This window comes from Euleptes europaea, chromosome 6 (assembly GCF_029931775.1).
Source record: "Euleptes europaea isolate rEulEur1 chromosome 6, rEulEur1.hap1, whole genome shotgun sequence".
Classification (NCBI taxonomy): Eukaryota; Metazoa; Chordata; class Lepidosauria; order Squamata; family Sphaerodactylidae; genus Euleptes; species Euleptes europaea.
The window spans coordinates 31,860,790-31,884,977 of NC_079317.1; the positions used below are offsets into that span (position 1 = coordinate 31,860,790).

A 24,188-nucleotide genomic window follows, 5' to 3' on the forward strand; every position below is an offset into this window, starting at 1 on the left:
TGCATAAGACCGTGTTTCTGTGGCACTTGCCACGTCATATGAAAATATCTTCCCAGTGTTTCTGGGGAGAGAAAAAAACATCAGAGGTAGCTAGAGATTTCTTTTCTTTTTAAACTACAAAGCAATGTTCTTCCTTCCCCACTCCCTTCTCTTTCCTTAAAAAAAAAAAAAGCGTTTTGAGAATTTTACTTTTCTATTCACTGCAGTCCTGGCCAAAGTAAAGCCCTCTTTTACATTGACGTCAAGATCTTTACTAAGATTAGGGTTTCATTTCTCTATTGCAGCAATTAGCCAGGGAATGTATAAAAGGCTTCAGGGAAGCAAGCTAAAACTCCAGAGGGAAAGCACTTTGTACCACAGACAGATAGGGAGAGGGAGAGAAAGCAGAGTGGCAGGGGAGAGACCGAGCCGAAGTGAGTGAGAGAAGAGCAGAAAGTTTGTGTACAAAGACTCCCCCCACTTCTAGTAATGTTTCACCTGATAGCTGCGGTGATAAAGGGCTGAGGGAGCTGCTTACTTTTGGACTTAAAGGGCTGAGAGTTACAGGAAAGTTAGCAGTGGTTCTGCTTCAGTTTTAGAACTGCAAGCAGTTGGCAGCACAGCTGTCTCTCTCTCGCTCTCTCTTTAACGGACTGAAAAGGGCTACTAGTTAAAGGGGAAAAAACAGTTTGACTGACTTTCTGGGGAAAAAAATAAAAGCAGTTCAGGGTGGAAGGACTTTCACGCTGGCGTTTTGAGTTTCTTTTTTTTTAACCCTTGCTTTGTTGTATTGAGACAATTTTCTGAGAGGAGACAGGGGCTCAGTGGGTTTTTAAGAAGCACTTTGTATTTTATTTTATTAATGAGGATACAGGGCATGACCAGGGAACTCAAGGGAAGCTTCTGAAGAGCAGCAGCAGGGAAGAGATGGGTCTGTTGAGCGTGGACCTGTTGATCACGCTGCAGATCCTGCCGGTTTTCTTCTCCAATTGCCTCTTCCTTGCACTCTATGACTCGGTGGTCCTCTTGAAGCACATGGTGCTTCTCCTGAGTCGCTCCAAATCGGCACGTGGCGAGTGGCGAAGGATGCTGACATCGGAGGGGCTGCGCTGTGTCTGGAATAGCTTCCTCCTGGATGCCTACAAACAGGTGGGTGGATGGAACAGGGCCGTTGAAGATGAAGTTTGGGAAGGGGATTATGGTTGCCAATGGAAGGGGTCAGCAGGGAAATGCATATAAAGTTGAGCTTCGGACCAAAATGAAGGTAAGTTTCATGACCGGAACTATTCAGCACAGAGGTAGCAGAGCCACAGTTTGAATTCCCGACTCTCAGGTTTAGAGTATCAACATGTACAGCTTTATGATAAGATTGTTTTGAACTCTAGTTATGCTGTGTGGGTATAGGTAGTGTATCGTACCCTGTTTAATAGTATGGATTTCTGTGTTGTTCGCTATCTGTTCAGTTGCACTGTAGTGCTGTTACAGATCTTTAGAGCTGCAACTGTTCACGGCAATTTATTTACCTTTGATTTTTTCACTATTGAAAAAAGTGTAACATGTACAAGCAAGAATGTTTGGGGGTCCGCATGTTTCCCTTTTGATTGTAACATAATTTGGGGTGTGTGTAAAAATGTGCAGGATTACAGAATATATAAGCAACTGTACAGTCAGGATTTCTTGCCATTAGAAATTACAAAATGTTTCATTCTAGCTGTCCTGAAAAAGAAAATATATAATGCTTGGCACTTTCTGTTGATTTCAAATGTCTAGACAGAACTGAAAGTAAACAGTCTGCTGGGTGCCAACACTAAATAGGCTGCTTTTGTCCCCATTTTTCAGATTAGGAAAGTGTGGTGAATAAAGTTAATGCCAGAGAAATGTCTCGGGCTATTGCAGAAGTTAGCAGCAGTGCTGTTATTAGGGGCAAGAGTTTCATAGGATTGCATGAGAAAACTGAAATTTGCATTGCCTGCTGCAAACGGGAATGCGATTAGGAGGCCTTTGATATTTGTGGTTTGAAATGGATTTGGTGATCCTGGATGAACTTCTCCAGTAGTCTTCTTCTGCCGCGTACGAGGACTGGGTTAATAGGCTGAGGAGAGGTTTACAGTGGAAACTGAAATTATGTTTCTTTTTTAGCTGCCAAACTGTGAGCTGACAGCTTGGTGTTTCCCCAGCTAATGTGGACAGGATCAACAACACCCTTGTTAATGGAAGCTTTTATTGGTCTAAGTAACAAAGAAGAAGCCTTAAGCTAAGCTTTTGGGAAATGTTTATAATTATTTACACTGAACTTTTTTTTTTAATGCAAAGACCCCAGTTTCTCATATGGGAAAACTGAAATAGCTGCTGGGCTTTATAATAAAGGCATCGATGCTGCTAGTCTCCCAGTAGTTCAGTCAATTGCTTTTTCTTACACTGTGCAAAGATATGTTGATTCTCATTCATTTCAAAGGCAATGATAAGAGTCTTCCACGTGGAAAAAGTTTCACTGTGAGAACTGCCATGAATTTTCAACCTGTTCTGAGGTCAGCCTAATTCATCTGTCTAGCCCAATTCATTCCCCGGACACATGGATACTTCTTAGGAATTCCTTGCACCATGGAGAGCTCCCACGACTAAACCAGGAGTAAGATGAGGGGTTTGGTACCCAGGGATACTGACATAAAATATTTCCCACTTGGTAGGTAGAGCTGTTTCGGGGGGCAGGGAAGAGAAGTTCATGAATGCTCTAAGTTATCCCAAGTTTTTTCAGGAAGGTGTCTACCTGGATCCCAGAGTTGAGCTTATGAGCTGAAAATAGTCCAGTGCTCAGTGATACCCTGAAGTCTGCATACCCCAGATGAAAATTTTGGACATTTGTATCACAAACCTGCTTTTTAGTAGTTTAGATTCTTAAATGCTGCTTTGATGTATACTCTGTAGTCATGGCTTTGAGTGCTGCTTTGCCAGCGATCCCACAGAGGTGAACATCTATGCAGAATGAAAGTGGATCAAAGCAATACAGTGGATTATTAGGATAGCCACTGGAATAGACTCAGGAATCTTTCATCCCCTGTTCCAGTTTCTTTTGTCCCATATTAAAATTGTGACTAGTCTGGGGTTCTTGGACATGACAACAGAATAATAATGGATATTAATCATGGTGATCAAAGTGCTTGATATTTTCTGAATATCTTCTGTCCATCAAAAAGATCCAAAAGCAGTAACAAAAGTCAATCAACTTTCTTCTTTTCAATGTGTGCCCAGCACTGACAGAAACATGCACAAACAAAATGCTTTTTATGGGGCGGTTGATAGATTACATACTGATAAACCCATTAAAGGACAACGTTAATTTTTCCTTTGGGGACGGGGTATCTTTTCAAAGGTCAAGCAGTTCTAGAAAAGAGGGGCATAAATCTCCTAAGAACCAAGTGATGGGTGGTTACGAACGTTGCCTTGAACTTTTCCATGGGAGAGTTAAGCATAGAGAGTTCTAGCACAGAGAATGAGAGCGCGTGTGCGATGCTGTGATTCTGCAGAGAGGAGGCTTGTCCAAAGAGCATGTTGAACAGCATCTCGTCCCTGCAGCCTTGACTAACAAGGAGAAGTGAAGTAGGTGTTGACGACATCTCCTTTTACAAGGGTGCTTGCGGAAAGCCAGAACATGACCGGATGAAAAACCATGGCAGAGCAGGTAGAGGGGACTGAGTCGGTGGAAGGCCCGGATCTTGTGGAGCCTTTCCCTTTACTAGGCTTGACTATAATTAGTGTCATATGTGCTTGCATCACTTCCAGATGTCTTCCCTCCCCCCTTCAATATAAATTGTGTGCAGACACCTACTTGCATTGAGGGCAGTGGCCATTAGCAATGGTGCTAAATTTAAAGGTGGGGAAAAGAGCCTTATTTTAATGGGCTTATTCAACTCATGAGTAATATGTTGCTAATGCTGGCATGGGTTGATTCATTTAAAAAGGCTGTTGGTGATTCTCTCTTGTGTTTGTTTAATTTCTCTCTCTCTCTCTCTCTTTATGTGTGTATTTTTAACTCGCTTTGGTACATTTCTACATTCCTGCTGAACTTTGCTTCCCGATTTGAACCCCTGCCAGATTGTCGATTGTTGCTGTGTCGTTCCCTCCTTATCACTGGAATAGCCACCCCCAGGGAGAGAAGCACACCCTCTGTTACAAAGAGGGGTTCTTTGCAACAGGGCTAATTATCCTAATGAGGGTTAATAGTGCTGGTGTTTAAGACCAGGCATCTTTATATTGTAGGAGAATAGTTTAAAGAAAGGGCTTGTTTTGAAGGTACCTGGTGCTCTTGCTCCAGAAAAGTGCTGTAATGTTGCTGGGTGCTGTCAGGATGAAAAAGGCAGCTGTATTCCATCACATATTTAGAGAGTGATGTGACTGTTGGGAAAACAGGACTATGAAAACCCCTGATTGTGTATGTGCAGGATGTCCACGATCTTCCTAAATTATATAGGTCATCCAGATGAGTGTCAATATAGACTTTGTGGCAGGCAGGCCTCCCAGGTTTGATCTATATACAGTGACATGTACACACATTTTTATACACATACCGTATTTTTATAGTAATGCAGACAGTCTCCCACTGGGGCTCTTTGAAAAATATGTTTTCCTGCGCCAGCTTGTGCTGCAGTGCTATGGTGAGCCTGGCTTTACAAAATGCAGAAAGGCAACAGCAAACAACAAAATCAAGGGGTCTAATGATGCATTCCAGTAGAAGAAGTGTTGCATTATAAATGTCCAGGGTTTGTGATCCTTCCAAAGCATTCCAGAAATCAGCCTTTTCATTTCAGTTTCCTCATATGCAGATCCTTAAGAGTATATATAAGTATAAGGACCCCAAAGGCTCTTGCAGGGGACAGTGGATTTTCTTTATTTCCACTGGGTTATGGTGATCTTCAGATCAGTATGGGAGTTGCTTGAAGCCCGGAATATTGCTATCATCATTGGAGCCTGTAGCTTCTACAGTACGGCCAGGGTGGGTAGAGGGTCAGAAAAACTCATGGGGCTGAGCCAGTAGAGGACAGAGTATATACACATATAAATATTTGCAGGGAGTCTGGATGATACTGTCTCTGTGTGATATTGGCTTAGGGTTGCCAACCTCCAGGTAATAGCAGAAGATCTCTTGCTATTACAATTGATATCCAGCCGATAGAGATCAGTTCGCCTGGAGAAAATGGCCACTTTGACCATTGGACTCTATGGCATTGAAGTCCCTCCCCAAACCCCACCCTCCTCAGGCTCCGCCCCAAAAACCTCCTGCCGATAGCGAAGAGGGACCTGGCAACCCTATATTGGCTCTTCTCACACATGAACACATGAAGCTGCTTTATACTGAATCAGATCCTTGGACCATCCAAGTCAGTGTTTTTTACTTGAACCGGCAGCAGCTTTCCAGGGTCTCAGGCAGAGGTCTTTCACATCACCTGCTTGCCTAGTCCCTTTAACTGGAGATGCCGGGGATTGAACCTGGGACCTTTTGCATGCCAAGAAGAAGCTCTACCACTGAGCCACAGCCCCTCCCCAAGGTTTCTGATAGATTTTTGTTTTTTTTTTAAACTCAGAAAATTGGGGTAGGGGCACAAACAGTCTCCACAATCCAAAGCCAGAAATGTCACCTCAGAGTCTCCATTGGCTGTCATTAATGCAAGATCAAGTGGAAAGGATCCTGATCTTTATAGGTCCAGAGGTTAATATTCTTGCTTGTTATTCCTCCGCCACTCAAAGCCTTTTCTTTAAGATAGTTTGGCTGCCTTAGCTTAAAAGGTCATAACAGTACAAACCTAAACAGAGTTACACCCATCTAAGCATGTGAATTTAAGTTCAACGAAATGGATGCAATTTATCCCAGAATGAACCCTAAGTGGACCAAGACTAAACAGTGGACATATCTGATCAGTGAATTTCTGAGATAACAGCTTAGCATTTGAAGATATATTTGGCAGTTGGGGGAAAAACTTTTTCGATAGAGTTAGCTTCCTGAGAAACCTAGTGGAGGCCATTTCAGTGTACCAGTTTAGCACATATACTCTCAAGCTAATTCCAGCTCTAGCAGCTTTTCCATAAAGTTTTTAAAAAATCCTAGAGTGCCCCCTGACATGATGACAACACTCCTGGTTTTCAGTGAAAAGTGACATCAGTGCACTGGCATGATGTCAGTGTACAGCCCTATTTTTTTCTTAAGTTTCCTGCTGCTGATGCTTCAGTCACTGGGAGGCAACAAAAGCATTGTAACCCTACTTAGTATTCGTCATCTGTAAAAGTTCTTTTCCAGTTGGAAGCAATAAAGAGACTTGAAGCTATGAATACCAGTCACGGAATATGAGACTATTGAAAGGGACCCATTTTACAAGTCAATATTTTGTAAATTTCAAGGTCTCTGCTAGGGTTTTCATCCTTTAGGTGGAGGCTGGAGTTCTCCTGGAATTATGACTCACCTCTAGATCTTACGTGTCAATTCCCCTGGAGAATAATGGCAGCTTCAGAGGATCGATTCTATGGCATCCCTTCCCTATGGCAACCCCCTCCCCAAACTCCATCCTCCCCAGCAATTTCCTTACCCTGAGTTGGTAACCCTAGTCTCTGCTGCCAGATGACAACCTAGCCTTGGACACACAATTCCTTTCTCAGTGTCCATATCCTCTTGGTAATTACCTGTGGAACATCAGTACACTGGAACACATGTGTGGAAATATCACAGAAGGGTTTGGTTTGTAAGCAGCGCAATCCGAGTCACCCTGGAAGAAGGCAACTTCCCTGTATCTCCTTCCACTGAAATCTTCTGTGCCTCCTAAAATTGTGCTGCTGTGGCTCAGTGGATCTCTATCCAGGAACACTGTGGTGGGCAAAATGGGAATCTGCAACAGGAAGGAGAGCTGGCACACACAAAAAAACCACCCTATACTTCAATGCAAGCAGAAATACCATTCTGACTGAGGAACTGCTACGAACAGGGGCAGAACAGCACCTGAGGATCCAAGCTAGAGAACATTAGTGTTTCAAAAAGGCATAAATGACCACATAAATAAGTGTGAAGTGGCCCTGGTTAGTAATTGGATAGGATACCACCAAGGAATACAAGAATCACTATGCAGAGGCATTCCTCTTATGGGAGGGAGACTCTCAGCGATCTTTGCAAGTAGCCAAGTATTGCTCTGCAGCTATTAAAATCTGCTCAGAGAAGGGTATTAGTGATTTTTAATTGATATGTGCCTATGTGAACAAGGTGATTTTTAATTGATTTAATTTTATCTGTATTTTGTATATAGAGATTTTTATTATGTAATCGGTTTTACTGACAAGGTTTGCAGCTTATCTGGCTATTGCTGTAATAATAAAATCATTCATTCTATGCAGAGGAAAGCAATGGCAAACCACCTCTGAAAGTCTCTTGCCTTGAAAATTCTATGCTGTCACCATAAGTTGGCTGCGACTTGACAGCAATTTACACAACACACAGATAAGTGTGAGTAAGCCTCAGGGGGCTTGGGGTGGGAATGAAAGGGAGGTTGTGTCTGTGATCTGGTAAAAAAAAAAAAAATTCCAGCATCCAAGTCAGAGGATAGGAACAACACTTGGCTATTTCTCCTTACACCTTAGATTCGCTTGGCCCGGGAGGGAAGCACTTACAGTACTTCCCAAAATGACATCCTGATATGACTGCTGCTAACATGAGATAGTGTTGCATAGTGTCACTGCAGAGGCAATATTTACAAAGTCAGGCAGGGCAAAGCAAGGAATAATAACTGGGCTTCTTTCTGACTTTTTGTCTCTTTGACACACTAGTGGGAGAGTACACTATTTTGGCAGGCTTTTAGGGCAGTGGAACAAGCCCTCTTAGCCTGAGCTCTTCTACTTTCATCATCTTTGTTTGTTTTGGCCTGGAGTTCAAGGAAGTGCCTTTCTTTGTATTTCCCAGCAGTGAGTGTATCTTTTGAAAGAAACCTCTCTGTCTGTCTGTCTGTCTGTCTCTCTCTCTCTCTATATATATATATATATATATAAATTGTCCAGTAGTTCTAGATCCAAAACAGACCTTTCTGATTTCTTTATTAAGGAATAGTAAGTAAGTTATTCCTAGGGTTGCACTTAGCTACCATCTAGAGCAGAGAGAATTAATCTCAGTAGAATGTTCAGGCACAAACATCTACAAACTGTTTTTATAAAGCATACCACAAATTGTTGCCTATGTAGTTTTGGGAGGCTGAACTTGATAACTTGTGCTGGGAATGTACTCTTTCCTGTGCTTGGAAAGGATATCATCCTGGATGTGGGGGGAGCAGATCGTTTTCTTGTGAAGAAGGCATGTAAGTAACTCAAGAACTTCCACAACCATCTCCTGAGAATCTTTGATGTTGTCCCTGACAAATGGATAATCTTTCCTGAGCTAATCTTTGCAGTGCCCAAAGATCTTATTTTTTTCTACTCTAGGCCTACTAAACAAAGCGTACTTTTGCTGAGAAGCTGCCCAGGGCCCCATCAGGCATATCTAGCTGAATAGCATTCTGGGATTAGTTGAAAGCCGTTCCTCTCAAATTTTGATCTCCCAGTTGAAACTAGCAAGATTCAAAAGACAAACGACATGTGGTTAGTGTATATTGGATGGTCAAATAACATAGTGCTGAGGAATATTATTATAAGGCCAGTCATAGCTTACAGGAATAGATCTCACCACCTGGCTAATTTTAAACCTGGCCTTTCTTTCAACCTCAGGAGCAGCCTCCATGCAAGTTTCTCATTTCACCTATCACTGCTAACATACATGCAGCTACCTCCTCCTCCTCCTCCTCCTGCTCCACAGTCTCTTGATCCCAGCCTGTGTTTCTTTTTCCACACATTTACCAGCCCCTAATACCTGCAAAATATCAGCATTAATCATTTTCTGTCAGGGGAGGAAAAACTAGGCAAATTGACTGAGGAAGAGGTCATGGCTCAATTTTGCTTTTTGTGTGGAAGACCCAATCTTTGGTTAAAGAGTCTCAGGCTGCAGGTATTGGGGAAAGACCTTTCCCTAGCGGAGGCTATGGAAGAAGGTTTTTATATGCCGCCTTTCTATACCACTTAAGGAAGAAACAAACCAGCTTACAATCACCTTCCCTTCCCCTCCCCACAACAGACACCCTCTGAGGTAGGTGGGGCTGAGAGAGCTCTAAGAGAGCTGTGACTAGCCCAAGGTCACCCAGCTGGCTTCATGTGTAGGTGTGGGGAAACCAACCCAGTTCACCAGATTAGTGTCCGCCCCTCATGTGGAAGAGTGGGGAATCAAACCTGGTTCTCCAGATTAGAGTCCACAGCTCCAAACCACTGCTCTTAGCCACCAGCACCACACTGAAGAGTTGCTATGAAGCAAAGTAGACCATACTAAACTAAGAAGGCCAACTACTGGACAAGTTGAGGCAGTTTCATATATTTATGGTCAGAAGGCAGTTAAGAGAGCCAGTGTGGTGTAGTGAATAAGAGCCGTGCGACTGTAATCTGAAGATCCGGGTTCAATTTCCCACTCCTCCACAGGAAACCTGCTCCGTGACCTTGGGCCAGTCACAGTTCTCTCAGAATTCTCTCAGCCCATGAGGAGGCAGGCAACGGCAAACCACCTCTGAACATGTCGCCTTGAAAAACCCAAGGGGTTGCCATAAGTCGGCTGAGACTTGACAGCACTTTTCACACACATAGAAGTTTTGTTGTCTTTGTGTATACCAGTCAATGTGACCAAAAAAAATACATTTGGGGGTGGGGAGTTCAAAATGACAACAATGACAGCCATCGTTGTGAGCTGGGAGTGAACTCTGAGAAGGCAGGCTTTACTGGTTTTCGCCAAGAAAACTGGTAGATTCTGAGACAATTTTGATGAGGGATCCCACACATGTACACTCTTCCCTCTTTCCTTCTGTTGTCAACAGTAGATAATTCACACCTCTGGGAGGTGAGGGACAGAGGGTGGAGTGCACCAGCAGAGGAAGAGAAGGGTGAGGAGGAAGGGTGGTGGTTGGCAAGCAAGTAGCACCCCAGTATGTGGAGGAAGAATGTGAAGTTTGGCCTGAAGGCCTCCAGTTGCACCTAATGGGTGTGGTTTTTCAGGAACGACATGCAATTTATATAGCCTCTGAGCAGCTTTACATTATGTTGGATTCTGCAGGGGGGGGGGAACACAACAGTCTCCTTCTGCCGATGGCTGATGAAAACTGGGAGGAAGCACTGAGACAGGCTTCTGAGGGGCTGCACGTCAGTGAATGGAACAAAATCAAAGCATGGGTCTTCCCAAGCATTTAAGAGCTCAAGGGGATTCTTTACATAGCTCTGTCACAACGTGTCTGTGTTTCAGATGGCCAGCGCCACCGCCTGCTAATTATCTGGCAGCCTCTGTTTTCTGTAGGGAGTTGACACAATCTGCCACAGAGCTCAGAAGTCTCTAATGATAGGGCTTTAAAAACATCAGGATCTGAGAAGGAGTTGTGATTTTATCCCCAAAAGGTATGGAAGAAGAAAACGTAAATGTTGTGATGCTTTGTTCATGGGTCCTTGATGGGCAATGTTAGCACAGTGGCGAATTCTATTTCTAGGTGGTGGCTAATGAATGGGGCTCTTTTTCCCCTCTCTCAACCACCTCATTTTTCAGTCTGCATGCAAAAACAAAACTAATCATGCCCTTGCCACCGAAGGCAGCTGTAAAGGGAGATTCCTTTAAAGGAAGAATTTTGGCCATTAACTAAATGCCAACTTTTGTCTACACACACACACTCACACACACACACACACACAAAGAGAATGTAAGAATATGAGTCTTGACTGGCTGGAACAGAGCAAATGCCTCTAGTACCCATGTACCCCAGCTCTCTATCCTCCCTCCCAGAGCAGAAAGCCTAACGCCTAACACCTGAGATGCTCACAAGCATGATATGGTGTTGAAAACCATCCAGTATCCCTAGCACCTGACAATTGATGATTTATTGTCACTTAACATGGAGGCTTCATTTTAACTTTTATGGGCTTTGCTAGACCTGTGTTCATTCCATGCCATCTAAGCATCATCTCAGGCTACAGCAATGAATTAACAGGTTAATTATACAGTGCATGACTGAATGCTTCCCTTTGTTGATCCTGAATCTATTGTTAATCAGTTTCACTGATCAATTGTGATTTCTTGCGTTATCCCAAAGAGAGAGAGAGAGAGAGAGAGAGAGAGAGAGAGAGAGAGAGAGAGAGAGAGAGAGAGAGACTGTTACTGTAAATTCAGTAGAGTAGATTCCTTGAAGAAGTTGAGAAAGGAGATGTCCTAAACTTCCCTGTGGAGACTAGAAGGAATATAAACAAAAAAGGGGGGTTGTGCCAATTTAAAGAACTGGTTTACTGTAGCATAAGTTCTCATGGGCTAAAGCCCACCTCATCAGATACATGAAATGAACCCTCAGTATGCATATAAGCACATACGAATACATATATACATACAAACAGGAAAAGTGTAAATAGGTTTTATTTTATTTTAAACCATTTTTATGCCACATTTCCACCCTGTGCAGGGTCCCCAAGGTGGTCAACCATTAAACAATTAAAACATTTTAAATACACACACATACAATATAAACAATTAATCAGAACAGAAACCTATAGATAGGAAGAAGGGTCAATGAAGTTCATGGAAGGAATGCCAAACAAAGCGGAAGAGTCTTCACCTGCTGGTGGAAGACAGTAATAGACTGGGACAGTCAAATCTCCCCATGAAAGAAATAAGAACCTAAGAAAAGCCTGCTAGGTCAGACCAGTGGTCCAGCTAGTCCAGCATCCTATTGTATGCAGCAGCCAACCATTTGCCCTGGAGGGCCAAACAAACAGGGCCTACAGGCTGAAACCCTCCCCTGTTGCTGCCTCCCAGCACTGTTAGTCAGAGGTTTGCTGCCTGTGGATACCGAGGTTCCCTTGAGACACCAGGGCAAGGAGCCATGGATGGACCTCATGAATCTGCTAATCCCTTTGAAAAGTGATCTGTTCTTCCCCACTACCTCCCTAGCAGTGACTTCCACAGGTTTATTACTCAGTACTGAAGTACTGAGTAATAGTTTGAAACTATTTCCTGTCAATTTCATTGGGGGGCTTTGATTTTTAGCTTTATGAGTGAAAGAGAAGGAGCACCCTTTATCTCCTTTATTAATCCATGCTTAATTTTATGAACTTCTATCAAGTATCCACTTAACCATATTTTTTTCTAGAGTGCAAAATCCCAGAATCTCCAGCCTTTCCTTATAGGAAAGGTGCTCCAACCCCCAATGCCCTAATTAGGGTTGCCAACCTCCAGGTAATAGCAGAATATCTCCTGCTATTGCAACTGATCTCCAGCCAATAGAAATCAGTTCAGCTGGAGAACATGTCCACTTTGGCAATTGGAGTCTATGGCATTGAAGTCCCTCCCCTCCCCAAACCCTGCCCTCCTCAGGCTCCGCCCCAAAAATATCCTGCTGGTTAGCAACCCTAGCCCTAATCCACAATTTCAGTGCCACGTTGGAGAAGGCCCATTCACTAGTCCCCACCCATCTAACCTCAGATGGGGGAGGCAACTGAAGTAGGTCCTCCAAAGGTGACCACAGTGGTCGGGTAAGCTCATATGGGAGCAGGTGCTCTTTAAGTGTTAAAAGAGACAGTGTGGTGGAGCAGCATCTCGGAGACCCAAGGTCAAACTCCACTCTGCCATGAAGTTTGCTTGGTGTCCTTTGGCTAGGGTTGCCAGGTTCCTCTTTGCCACCAGCGGGAGGTTTCTGGGGTGGAGCCTGAGGAGGGTGGGGTTTGGGGAGGGGCAGGACTTCAATGCCATAGAGTCCAATTGCCAAAGTGGCCATTTTCTCCAGGTGAACTGATCTCTGTTGGCTGGAGACCAGTTGTAGTAGCGGGAGATCTCCAGCTAATACCTGGAGGTTAGCAACCCTACCTTGGGCCAATTACTTTCTCTCAGCCTCACCAACATTACAGGACTGTTTTGAGAATAAAACTGGGAAGGAAGAATGATGTAAGCCATCCTGAGCTCCTTAGAGGAAGGGGTAGAATAAAAAAAAACACTAGATAAATAAAATTAAAACACTTTGAAATGCAAGATGTCAGTCTGTGATGTTTTAATGCAAAACTTGTTACAAGGTAAGTATAGTGACCATTCACAACTGCTAGCAATAACACAGTCTTCCCAGTTACTTAAGCTAATGTAACACCTGTTGTGGGGGTGAGACATGAGTTGTGTGTATTTAACAGCTGGGAATTCTGCCACAAAACAAATGCTGGCAATCCAGGGAAACGTTAAACATTGGTTAATAGAATTAAACGTATTGACACATTTTGATTCGGCAATTTCACACTGAAGTCTTACAAGTGCCAAAAGAATCCTGTTTGTGTCTGCTGTGACAGGCTAACCTGCTCCCCCCTGAATTTGCAGAAGGAATATAAAATCCTAGCCCAGTTTCTGTGTCAGCTGCCATAGGAAACACACTATGTAGCTGCCGGGTTCGTACAGAAGTCCGTGATTATGCTGGAGCCAGAGTTATTGCGTGTGAGGGAAATTCTCTGGGTTTTTTTTTTCTCAGAACAGCTCTCTTGCCCGCCTTTGTCTGTAATTTCAAAAGAGGTTTGGCAGAGCAATAATTTTTATTTTTTTGGATGACATTTCATTGTGGCGCGTTGTGGGTATCTTTCCAAGAGCTAATTCCGCCCCCCTTTCAATAATGAAGAGTAACAGCAGAGAAACAAAAAAGCCCCACAAAGGGAACGATTGGTGAGGATGTCAGGCCCATTCCAGAGTCTCCTGGAATAAAGAGGCTCTTTGGGAATGTTAGAGCTTCATCAAGACCAATTAGCAGGAGATGCTGCTGGTTGTGTCGGAGCATTAACTACTGGGCAGGGTTGGTTTTTTTGGAGTGGCTAATGCTAGCGTTGAACAAGGCACCGACCTAATTACTCCAACCGCAAGAGCAGAGGAGGCCTTGTGAATGTCTGCTTGGCAAGCCTGTCTCATTAAGGACGAAATCTCCTTGTGTTTGTTTGGACTGCTAGGAGCAAAAAATTAACACGATAGGTAACCCCTGGCCATGAGATTTCCTTTGTTGCTGTGGGAAATGCAGTGATGCCAGCCATACCAGAGGATGGCTTGATTGCTTTCCAGAGATGTGATGACGTGAAACCAACTATTGTTTTCCTCCCAGAGTCGATAGTCTCCCCCCTGGTTCGTAAGGTACTGCATTTAGAAGGGAGGCAAAGAGAACACCCTTCCGTTGTTGAAGCATAATTAAACCAATGCCTTTGGGCTCAAAGAGGGCTTAGTACGTGAAAGGCCAAATGATGACAATGATCAACAGAACCAGGTTCTCCCCCACCCCAGATTTTAAGGATCTATTCATTTTGGGAATGGCATTATATAATATGTTGTGGAAGGTTCAACTGGATTACACTGTTACATGGATTTTGCTTTCCTTTTTACCTCCTGGATAACGCAAACAATGTAGCCTGTAAAAATATGCATCCTGGATGTGCCGGGTGGGAGACCAGAGGTTTAGGTTTTCTAGTGTCTAGTGTCCCATAGTTGAATCCAACTTGCTTTCATGAAAAGAGCCTGAACAGAGACAATAGTAAGTATAGACAGGCAACTAACTTCAGACCAGCTCTAGTTATCTTCTGAACCACTTGATCCATTCTCCCCCCACCCCAACGTATTCCTTACCACACTTCCGTCCTCAGAAGTCAGGAATGCGCTGTAAGTGAATCAAAAGGAGAGGTTTTTTTAAAAGTCAGAATCTTGGTTCAATTGTAACAGCAAGCCATAGTTTGTGGCTATAAGAATGGGTCACAGGGATCCTCCAAGTCATGTGCTGCCTCCTCTTTTCCTTGTTACACACCAGGCAGATATTTAGAGACTTCTGTATTCATGGCTATAGTATGCTATTATGTTTTACTCAGCAAACTATGGTTTCCCATCAGTCTGGGATTTCAAGCTAGAACTAGTTTGCCACATAGTAAGCTATGGTTTGCCACAAACTAGGAAATGTCTAAGTATATGGCCACATGTAATTAGAGGAAGGGGCATGTGAACCTGAGATTAGCCCCAGGCTCATTCATATAATCACAAAACCAGTCTTTTAACCATCTGAGACTAGCTAGACTTTGCCACCTACACACAGGTGTTTGGGCACTCTGTTAGTTGTTTTGTAAAAGCATATTTGCAAGACAAGTGGCAGTGGATCGCTAAGAACATAAGAAAAGCCATGCTAGATCAGACCAAGGCCCATCAGGTCCAGCAGTCTTTTCACACACTGGCCAACCAGGTGCCTCTAGGAAGCCCACAAGCAAGACTACTTCAGCAGCATTATCCGTCCTTTGTTCTACAGCACCTAATATAATAGGCTTGCTCCTCTGATACTGGAGAGAATAGGCATGCATCATGACTAGTATCTATTTTGACTAGTAACCATGGATAGCCCTATCCTTCATGAACATGTCCAATCCCCTCTTAAAGCCTTCCAAGTTGGCGGCCATCACCACATCCTGGGGCAGAGAGTTCCACAATTTAACCACACACTGGTGAAGAAATACTTCCTGTGGTTTGTTTGAATCTATCACCCTTCAGCTTTAGCAGATGACCCTGCATTATAGTATTATGAGAGGGGGAGAAAAGTTTATCCTTGCCCACTCTCTCCACACCATGCATAACTGTACAGACCGCTATCATAATTTTATAGACTTCTATCTATAATGTTATAGACCTCTATCATCATCTTTTTTCTAAGCTAGAGGAAGGCACTGGCAAACCACCTCTGTTAGTCTCTTGCCATGGAAACCCCAAAAGGGGTCACCATAAGTTGGCTGCGACTTGACGGCACTTCACACACACACACACACACAAACAGCCCTAAGCATTTTAACTGCTCCTCATAGGGCAGTTGCTCTAGCCCCCTGATCATTTTGGTTGCTCTTTTCTGCACCTTCTCAAACTTTGCAATATTCTTTTTTAGATGTGGTAACCAGAACTTATCATGTCTTTGTTTGTTTTAAATGTTAGGTGAAATTGGGCGGAGAAGCCCCCAACTCCAATGTGATTCATATTGCTAATGACACTGAAGAGAGCAGCACCAGATGGAAGAGCTCCAGTGGAATGTATGGAACCAAGTGTCACCTTCTAGACTTTGCCACTTCAGAGCGTCCGTTGGTGGTCAACTTTGGCTCAGCCACCTGACCCCCCTTCACAAACCAGCTGTCAGCCTTCGGCAAGCTGGTGGAAGAGTTCTCCAGTGTGGCTGACTTCTTGTTAGTCTACATTGATGAGGCTCACCCATCAGATGGCTGGGCTGCTCCTGGTGTCTCATCCTCCTTCGATGTAAAGAAACACAGGAACCAAGAAGACAGATGTGCAGCTGCTCACCAGCTCCTGAAACGTTTCTCTTTGCCACCTCAATGCCAGATTGTGGCAGACTGCATGGACAATAATGCCAATGTGGCCTACGGGGTCTCCTTTGAGCGTGTGTGCATAGTACAAAGACAAAAAATTGCCTACCTGGGGGGCAAGGGCCCTTTTTTCTACAATCTCCAAGAAGTCCGACTTTGGTTGGAGCAGAACTTTAGGAAGAGATGAACTTCAGACTTACCAGAAGAAACTAGGTTGATAATACTGCCCCTCTAGAGTGATGCAGAAGGGAAAGAAACTGCACCCTGTTTTGAATAGGCTTCTTTTGGCCTGTGGCAGATAAGAAGGTCGAATGACAAGGTCAAATGAACACAACAGACAAAAAAAATTCCATAGTGTACTAGAGAGCTGAATTTCCCTTGCCTGCTCAACAGGGATTGAGATTTTTTTTTTTTTTTACTTTTAAGGCTACTAGATGGTTGAGATTATATTTCTGTGCTCTGAGTAGGCAACTATTGTGTTTGATGGAGGAAAGCACAGCTTCCCAAAAAAACCCCCCAAGCCCTCTGTAGTTCATTTTGGAAGCTAAACCATCATTTAAGACCAAGGGGGTCTCTCTTTATCTACTGGCGTTTATCCCGCTGAACTCAAAATCAGCAAAAAGTAAGGAATTTGAGATATGCAGTTGTCGTAAAATAGAACTTTTTGTGATAGAGAGGCATGGTGTTATAGATTATACAAATTCCAGCATCCACTACAAACTGGCTAGTCAGTCAGTTGTCCTCTTACTCCTTGCAACTAGAAACTTGTGTTCACAACTGGAAAAACTTTATTTGCAGTATACTCTAGCTACAATCCTGTAACCTTTTAAATCTAAAGCAGACTAATTGATGGCAGATGACGAAATAAAGGGTTCTGAGATTTCAGGTTATATAGTCACGTTTGAGCCATTTAACCGTGGTTTGGGGCTCTAGTGGAATATTAAAGAGTTTACAGAAATCCCCAGAAATCTCAGGTCACTCCCTGCAAAGTAGATTCCTTATACTATGGTGGCAGAGGAGTCCACCGTACATTAGACTGATTCAGACAACCCCTACTATCAAACTGTGTGGCCCTGCACTGGCAAATGAGTCTTATGGGTGTTGTCTCAGGGGTAAGACACCCTAAATCCATGCTTCTTTAAGAGTCATGGGAACGTTCCTTTAAAGCCACACCATATTTTTCCTACATGGAGATAATTTCATGTAAGGAATAACAGATCCAAACCAAGTGGGAAGACACTGTGTGTACTGCAGAATCATCTCCATGTTGGAAAGGGGAGAGAACCATTGTACATGTGCATCCTTAGGGGGAGCAATAGGAAGATAGTAAGGGCAGAATAAAGGTAGGGCAGAAGGGGAAGCACGCAAGAAAGAGTCTGTTGCCGACAATCCCAATTCAACAACTTCAGACATTGGGACAGCTCAGCCTTCCCACTATTGTATCAAGTGCAAGTGTTTGCAGTCACACAAGTCCTAGACTAGAGCTGACCTCAGTTAATGCTAGCCCTGAATGCCTGGAACTGAAACAATTTATTTATCCGTGTGCTTGCTTTATTTTCTAGAGAAAACGACCCAATACAGTTAGAATTAGGAGTTACTGTGTGTTTAGGTTTTTTAAAATAATAATAATAATTTATTGCATTTGGAAACAATGATGCAGAAGGTGTATTTTTGTGTAAGGGGAAAAGAAGGGGGAGGGGGTTACACACCACTTTACCTCATTGGTATTGAAACTTTGTCCATTAGTTAAATGTGGTTTGTGTCGATTTATTTTTCCCCTTCGCTCCTAGAAGCCTGCAATTAGTTTTTAATCATATTAGTTCGTCGAGGTTAGTTCAGCATGAAAAAGATTTCAGCCGCAGGGCTGCGGAACTGCAGCGCTGTGGCAGACCAGTGCCTTTGCCCATCTCCCATTGCCTGTGAAACATTCCTGTTGGTCTCAGAGCTGCTGCCCTTGTTCCCCATTAAGAGGCTGTTGAGGAGGACTCGTTTTGCGATGGGGCTGGATTTTGACAAGAGTGGGATAATGTGAAGTCATTTTGAAAAATGGCGACGTTTGGAGGACAATCCAACCAGGGAAGTGTTCTACTAGGGTTGCCAGCTTTGGATTGGGAAATACCTGGAGATTTGGGGGGCGGGATGGAGCCTAGAGGTGGCGAGGTTTGGGAAGGAGAGGGATTTCCATGCGGGACAATGCCATAGAGTCCACCCTCCAAAGCAGCCATTTTCTCCAGGGGAATGGATCTCTGTTGTCTGAAGATCAGTTGTAATAGTGGGAGATCTCCAGGCTCCCCCTGGAGGCTGGCAACCCTACGGGTCCTGCCCGAGCTCCATGGAAATGAACAGGAAGTGCACAAAAGCACTCAGTAAGAAAACGTCCTGGTGGGTTGTCAATTTGGTTTTGAAGTATTCTTTCATTTTCCGTAACATAAAGTTTAGGAAGGAAAGCAGATGGCCTATGAGACTATTTTCCTTGAATTGTTTTTTCCCAAAAATGCAAAACAACAAACAACATAATCAGTGTTGAGCATGCAGTGATGCTTAAAGCCCCCCCCCCCCCGCATAAGTTGACAATTTTGCTTTATTCATTGTTTCAGCTAATGAGCAAAGGCATGCTTTAGAACGTGCTTCTCCACATTGCAGGTATGCAAACTTGACAGTAAGATATGAATGCTGTTTTGCTGACATTCACCTGCATTCCTTCCTTTCCTTCTATGGACACAGTGCACGTGGGCACACAAATACTGATAAAGATTGCTAGAGAAGCTGGGGGTGGGGGGATGAACTTTAGAAAGCAGGTAGCCAGAAGGTGAAGAGAAGGCATATTTTCTTACAGTCTAGGAGACTGTATACTGATAATAAGGAATGGGCAAAGGGAGGAAAGAGGGACAGTGGCAGGTAACATGGGCCCTTTAGCATGGGGTGAAGAAGATATTGCTACAAGAAATATACGGGCAGGTAGCATGCTGGTCATTTACCATCATAGCCAGCTGGCACGAGACCTTTTGCTTGGCAAACATCTGCAGATGTATGCTTTATAATCTCCCAGTTTGTGGATTCCTTAGCGGTCTTTAATTCTAAACAGTTTCCTCTTCTAGATTTTTAAACATATTTGTAAAACCCTTCAAAGAAAGGAATTATCAAAATAACATCAAGCTCCTAACCACAGCTACTCAGATGTCCCATTGATTTCAGTGGGGCTTACTTCTAGATGAGTGTGTTTGGGGTTAAGTCTAATTTACTGAACCCAGTATCCTGTTTCAGATAGCCTTCAGGATTTAACACTCAGGAAGTTAATTGTTTATTTTTATCTGAGCCATAGCTCTATGGTAGAGCACCTGATTCACCTTTTGAAGGTCCCAGTTAAATGATCACAGATCAAGCGAAATGAAAGACAAGTTGGAGTTGACGAATTGAGCTAGATGGACCAATGGGCTGGCTCAGTACAAGACAGCTTCATGTGTTTGTCTTGTCTGGGATGGCTGGAATGCTCTTATTACTTTTTTTTTTAAATTCACATGTAATGCTTGATGTGATCAAAAGCAATCACAAGTCTTGTTGGCACTTGAAAAGACTAACAGAATTGTTGTCTTTATCTGTTAGCAGTCATTAGACTCTTGCAATCCTGTTCATATTTCCCAAGCAACAAACATGCTCGACTATAGCAAACACACATAGGATTGCTGTGTTTGTTGTTCTTGGTACAACAGATTCCTCTGGATATGATCAGCATCTGATATCTGTTCATTGGGTTCATTCATACCACCAAGAATAATTCTCTTTGATCACTTTAAATTTTTTTGTCATATCTCCCCACCTAATGTTCCCTTTTCTTAACTTGTTAAGGAAAATGGGGCATTTGGTGTGATTTTTCTTCTTCTTACTTCATACAATCGCAATCGTGTTTTATTTTTTTCTCCCTAAGTCCCTTCACATTTCTGATCACTTTCATCCCATATCTGTTTCTTTGGTAAATGATTTCTTTTCATGCTGAGGATGGAAACAAAGAAGACAAAGAGAATAACTGTTCTGGATGGAGTCACAAATTGATTTACATTTTTTTAAGCTATCCTTTATATTCCTTCTCTGTGTATTTCTCAGACTTTTCAAAAATAATTTTGTCAAAACTTCCTTTTCCTTCTCATTTGTATGTCTTGGAAAGAAAACCAACTAACACATTCCATGTGACTGTTGGAACATACCTTAAACCCACAAGAGGGATTGTGAGTGACTAAACTCTAATACCAATTTGCATATCTAAAGTCACAGAAATTTTGCATGGCTGTTTTCTTCTTTTTGGATTTCTATTATGCTGTCCTTTTTATGTGCAAAATGCTTGTTATTCATAGCTGTGTGTTCCTCACACAGCGCGAGGATTAGAAAACCAGCTTCTGACAACAGAAAATCCACTGACTTTCTTTCTCTCCCAACAACACAGATCTCTGACCCTTTGCACCAACTTAATTATGCCCATCAGCCTGCAGAATTATTATGACAGGAAAACGTTTTGTTTGAAAAAAATTATAAGGAAATGGCAGACCAAAAAGCCAGAGGAAGTTATAATATTTTTTTTCTTAAAAGAAGAATTTAGTCAAGGGTGTCGAACTCATTTGTTATGAGGGCTGGATATGACATCAATGACACTTGGTCAGGCTGGGCCATGTCTCGCCAGCCCAGATCAAGAGTGGGGGGGGCGGGGATGGCTTCCTCAGCTGGCAAGCCAGCAGGCTCGCCAGCCCAGATCAAAAGTGGGAGACTGGCTACCTTTGCTGGCTTGCAAGCTGGATAAGAGCTCTCAAGGGGCTGGAGCCGGCCCCTGGGCCATATGTTTGACACCCCTGAATTAAGTTCAGAAGATGAATTTTTACTTGTTACATCTTACTGATGGACTATAGCTCCTTCAGGATCTGATGTTGCAAAAGCATGAAATTCTTTGTTTCGAGGAAAGATTTTACATTTCTTAGGTGACCCCCTTACTGTTGGCGAATATTGTCAGCATTAGACCATATCTTAAAAAAAGCAGCATCTACAGTTAGAGTAGTAGGGCTTGATAATATTAGACTGCCAGGCTTCAGGATATAACCTAGAAAATGTTTCTGAAACTAGTACGTGCTCTAGTGTTAATTGCTCAGGTGCCTTATGAAACTGGCTTTGTTTGGAAGCAGGGTACTGGATGGATCTGTCATATTAGGATCTGGTTGCGATGTTTCTTTATTTTATTTTTTTAAAGAACCATCAAAAGGTCTCTATGTCATCTCCATTTTTGTCCTACAAACAGGAGGTAATTCCCAGAGAAGGACCAGCTATCTTGACTTGTCGTTTGAACTGAACATGTTACAGAGAGGGTGAGAAACTGAACTGAAAAATTATCGCAAAAGGTTCAAAATCGACCGCAAGTTGCACTGGGTCATGGCCCCCATTGATAAGTATTCTAAAAACTGAATATACATAATATATAATGTAGCATCAGAACTAAGCTAGCTACAGCACAGGAAACTATTTCTGGAGTGATTTCTAGACCTGTCTAAAATCAGTTTCACACACTAATTGGAGTGTCTTGTTTCTGTTTTGTGCTTGTGTCAGTACATATTTAAGGCACAAGGCAATAGATGGGGCTCAGTGCTACTTTTCAAGTATGCTGTAGATGTGTATGAAAGCTTGTGGCGAGAGCACTTATTTGGAGGGGAACCAGTCTGAGTAATCTGTAAAACTTCTCATGAACTTAACCAGTATTTTGTGCATGGCCTTTTGTGCTTCTGGATGTTGGATTTAGCTATTCAAAACCTGCATTCAATAATATAACCAAAGCAATAAAAAAATGTACCAGGTAGGGAATACTGGCCAGTTTTATTCAGTTCCCCACGGTGTGAGCTCAGGATTCATATTGACCAAACTTTGGCTGGACCTAAGACTTGGTTTGCAAGGACGAGAGATGAGGATGAAGCAGAGATGCTGGTGTCTTCATGAAGATCGCTAACAAAAGAGTGACTCATTCAGTTGGCGTTCAGATGCGTCCACACTGGCATATCTCTTTTTTTGCCTCACTGTCTCTGCCTTCAGAAATGGGAATGCATGTTGAAATCCATTAATATGAGTCCTGGGTAAACGTGGTGGGGATTCACTTGTTTGTGTGTATGCATGTATCTCTGTTTAGATGTCACAAATACACTCTGTAGAACAACCAGCAAAACGTTACATAATTGGTGCTGTGTGGACCATGTACTTTATAGAACTCCCCCCCTTGTATTTTAATAAAAATGGAAGAAAAAGAACGACCTTCCCTGTGTTTACTGTTCTGACAGATGGCCTTATAGAAAAGCAGTTGGTTGGATCCCCAGTGGTTTGGGAGGAGCATGTACTCATCTACAAATAAAAGAGAAAACAAGGTCATTGGATGGGCACAGTCCTGCCAAGGTTAAGCATTTTTAAACCTTGGGAGAGATTTTAGTACAATACTCTCATTAAAGTCAATGGGAGGTAAAATGGCTTTATCCTGGCTGAACGTACTTGTAGTGTGTAGTGGCTAGGGTGAATTCATGAAGCTTCCTTGTTCTGTGTGAGACCATCAGCTTATCAAGCTCAGTATTGTCTACACTGACTGGCAGCAGCTCTTCAGGATCTCAGGAAGAGGTCTTACACATCATCTGATCCTATAGCTGGAGATGTCAGGGATTAAACCCGGAACCCTGTGTGTGTTTTCTACCACTGTGTCACAGTTTGAATCAACTGCAGAAAAATATAAATGGCAAGGGTGAACTGTGCAGTTGTTCAAATGCAATGTAACAATCATACAGCACATTGAAGAAAATCTGACTAAAGCAACATAGCAATCTGCCATCATGCAATTGTAAAAGCTTTCCTTTTTCTGCAACCATGCAATAACACTGAATGGCAGTGTTTCCTTAAATCTGAGTTAAATCTATTTGTGCTCCTCCATGCATACTTAAATGTGCTAATATGATATTCAGCGTTCATTCATTCATTCACTGTTATCCGGGGGTCAAAAAGAAGACATAAAAAATACTTAGCACCCAAAGTGTATTTTAAAGTTCCTACAGGAAGGACGCCCTGGGTTGTCAAAACTCTATAAGACAGTAAAAGGTTGTCCCCATAATAAGTTTTCTTAAAATTAAAATATTTTTATTCTACACTTCCAAATAGCTTAAAGTAACAGATCATTCAAAAAATGAAAGGCAAGCTTGCACAGTGAACTAACAATCTATCATATAAGCCAGCGTGGAATTATTTGCAAAAATACGTCTATCAATTACACTTTAAAAGTCCAAGGCTTCAGGGCAAAGGCTCTGTTGAACAAAATGTCTTTACAAGATGTTGAAAAACTGGGACAAATGAGGCCTAGAAACCCATTCTGAAAGGTGGGAGCCACGATGGAGGACGCTTTAGAGCAGGAAGCTGTGGAGCATGCCCACTGCAGAAGGGGCACTGCACGAAAAATTTTTTTGACTACCTCAACCTGGCATGTGAGTTCATACAAGGAGATTGGTGGGCTGCAGCCTGAGAAGAGCTTTAAAGTTATGTACCAGCAGCTTGATAATGAAAACATATCACTAGCTATCGTATTTTGCACCAGCTTCCAAGTTGTATTCAAGAGCAACCCCAGTAGTCTAGCACCATCAGTCAAGTTAAATGGCAGAACACCGTGCTGCTTAAATTTAATTAATTTATAGGAGGAAAATACGGATTAGCAATGTCACTTCTTGGGCCAACCAAACCAAACAAAAAAAGGGGGGAGGGTCAAGGAAAAATCTTGTGGATCCTTGATAAAG

General features: G+C 42.8%; 1 protein-coding gene across 2 annotated transcripts; it reads left to right on the forward strand.

The window, feature by feature from the left end:
- The first annotated feature begins 348 nt into the window (after positions 1-348).
- On the forward strand, positions 349-16,659 carry DIO2 (iodothyronine deiodinase 2). Of its 2 annotated transcripts, none has more exons than XM_056851588.1 (2): positions 349-1,128; positions 16,019-16,659. In XM_056851588.1, the coding sequence occupies exons 1-2, from the start codon at positions 907-909 to the stop codon at positions 16,634-16,636; spliced, it is 840 nt and encodes a 279-aa protein (XP_056707566.1). In that variant the 5' UTR covers positions 349-906; the 3' UTR covers positions 16,637-16,659. The 2 variants fall into 2 exon arrangements, with proteins under 2 accessions (XP_056707566.1, XP_056707567.1); XM_056851589.1 differs by having other exon boundaries at positions 16,019-16,588.
- Positions 16,660-24,188: the final 7,529 nt, after the last annotated feature.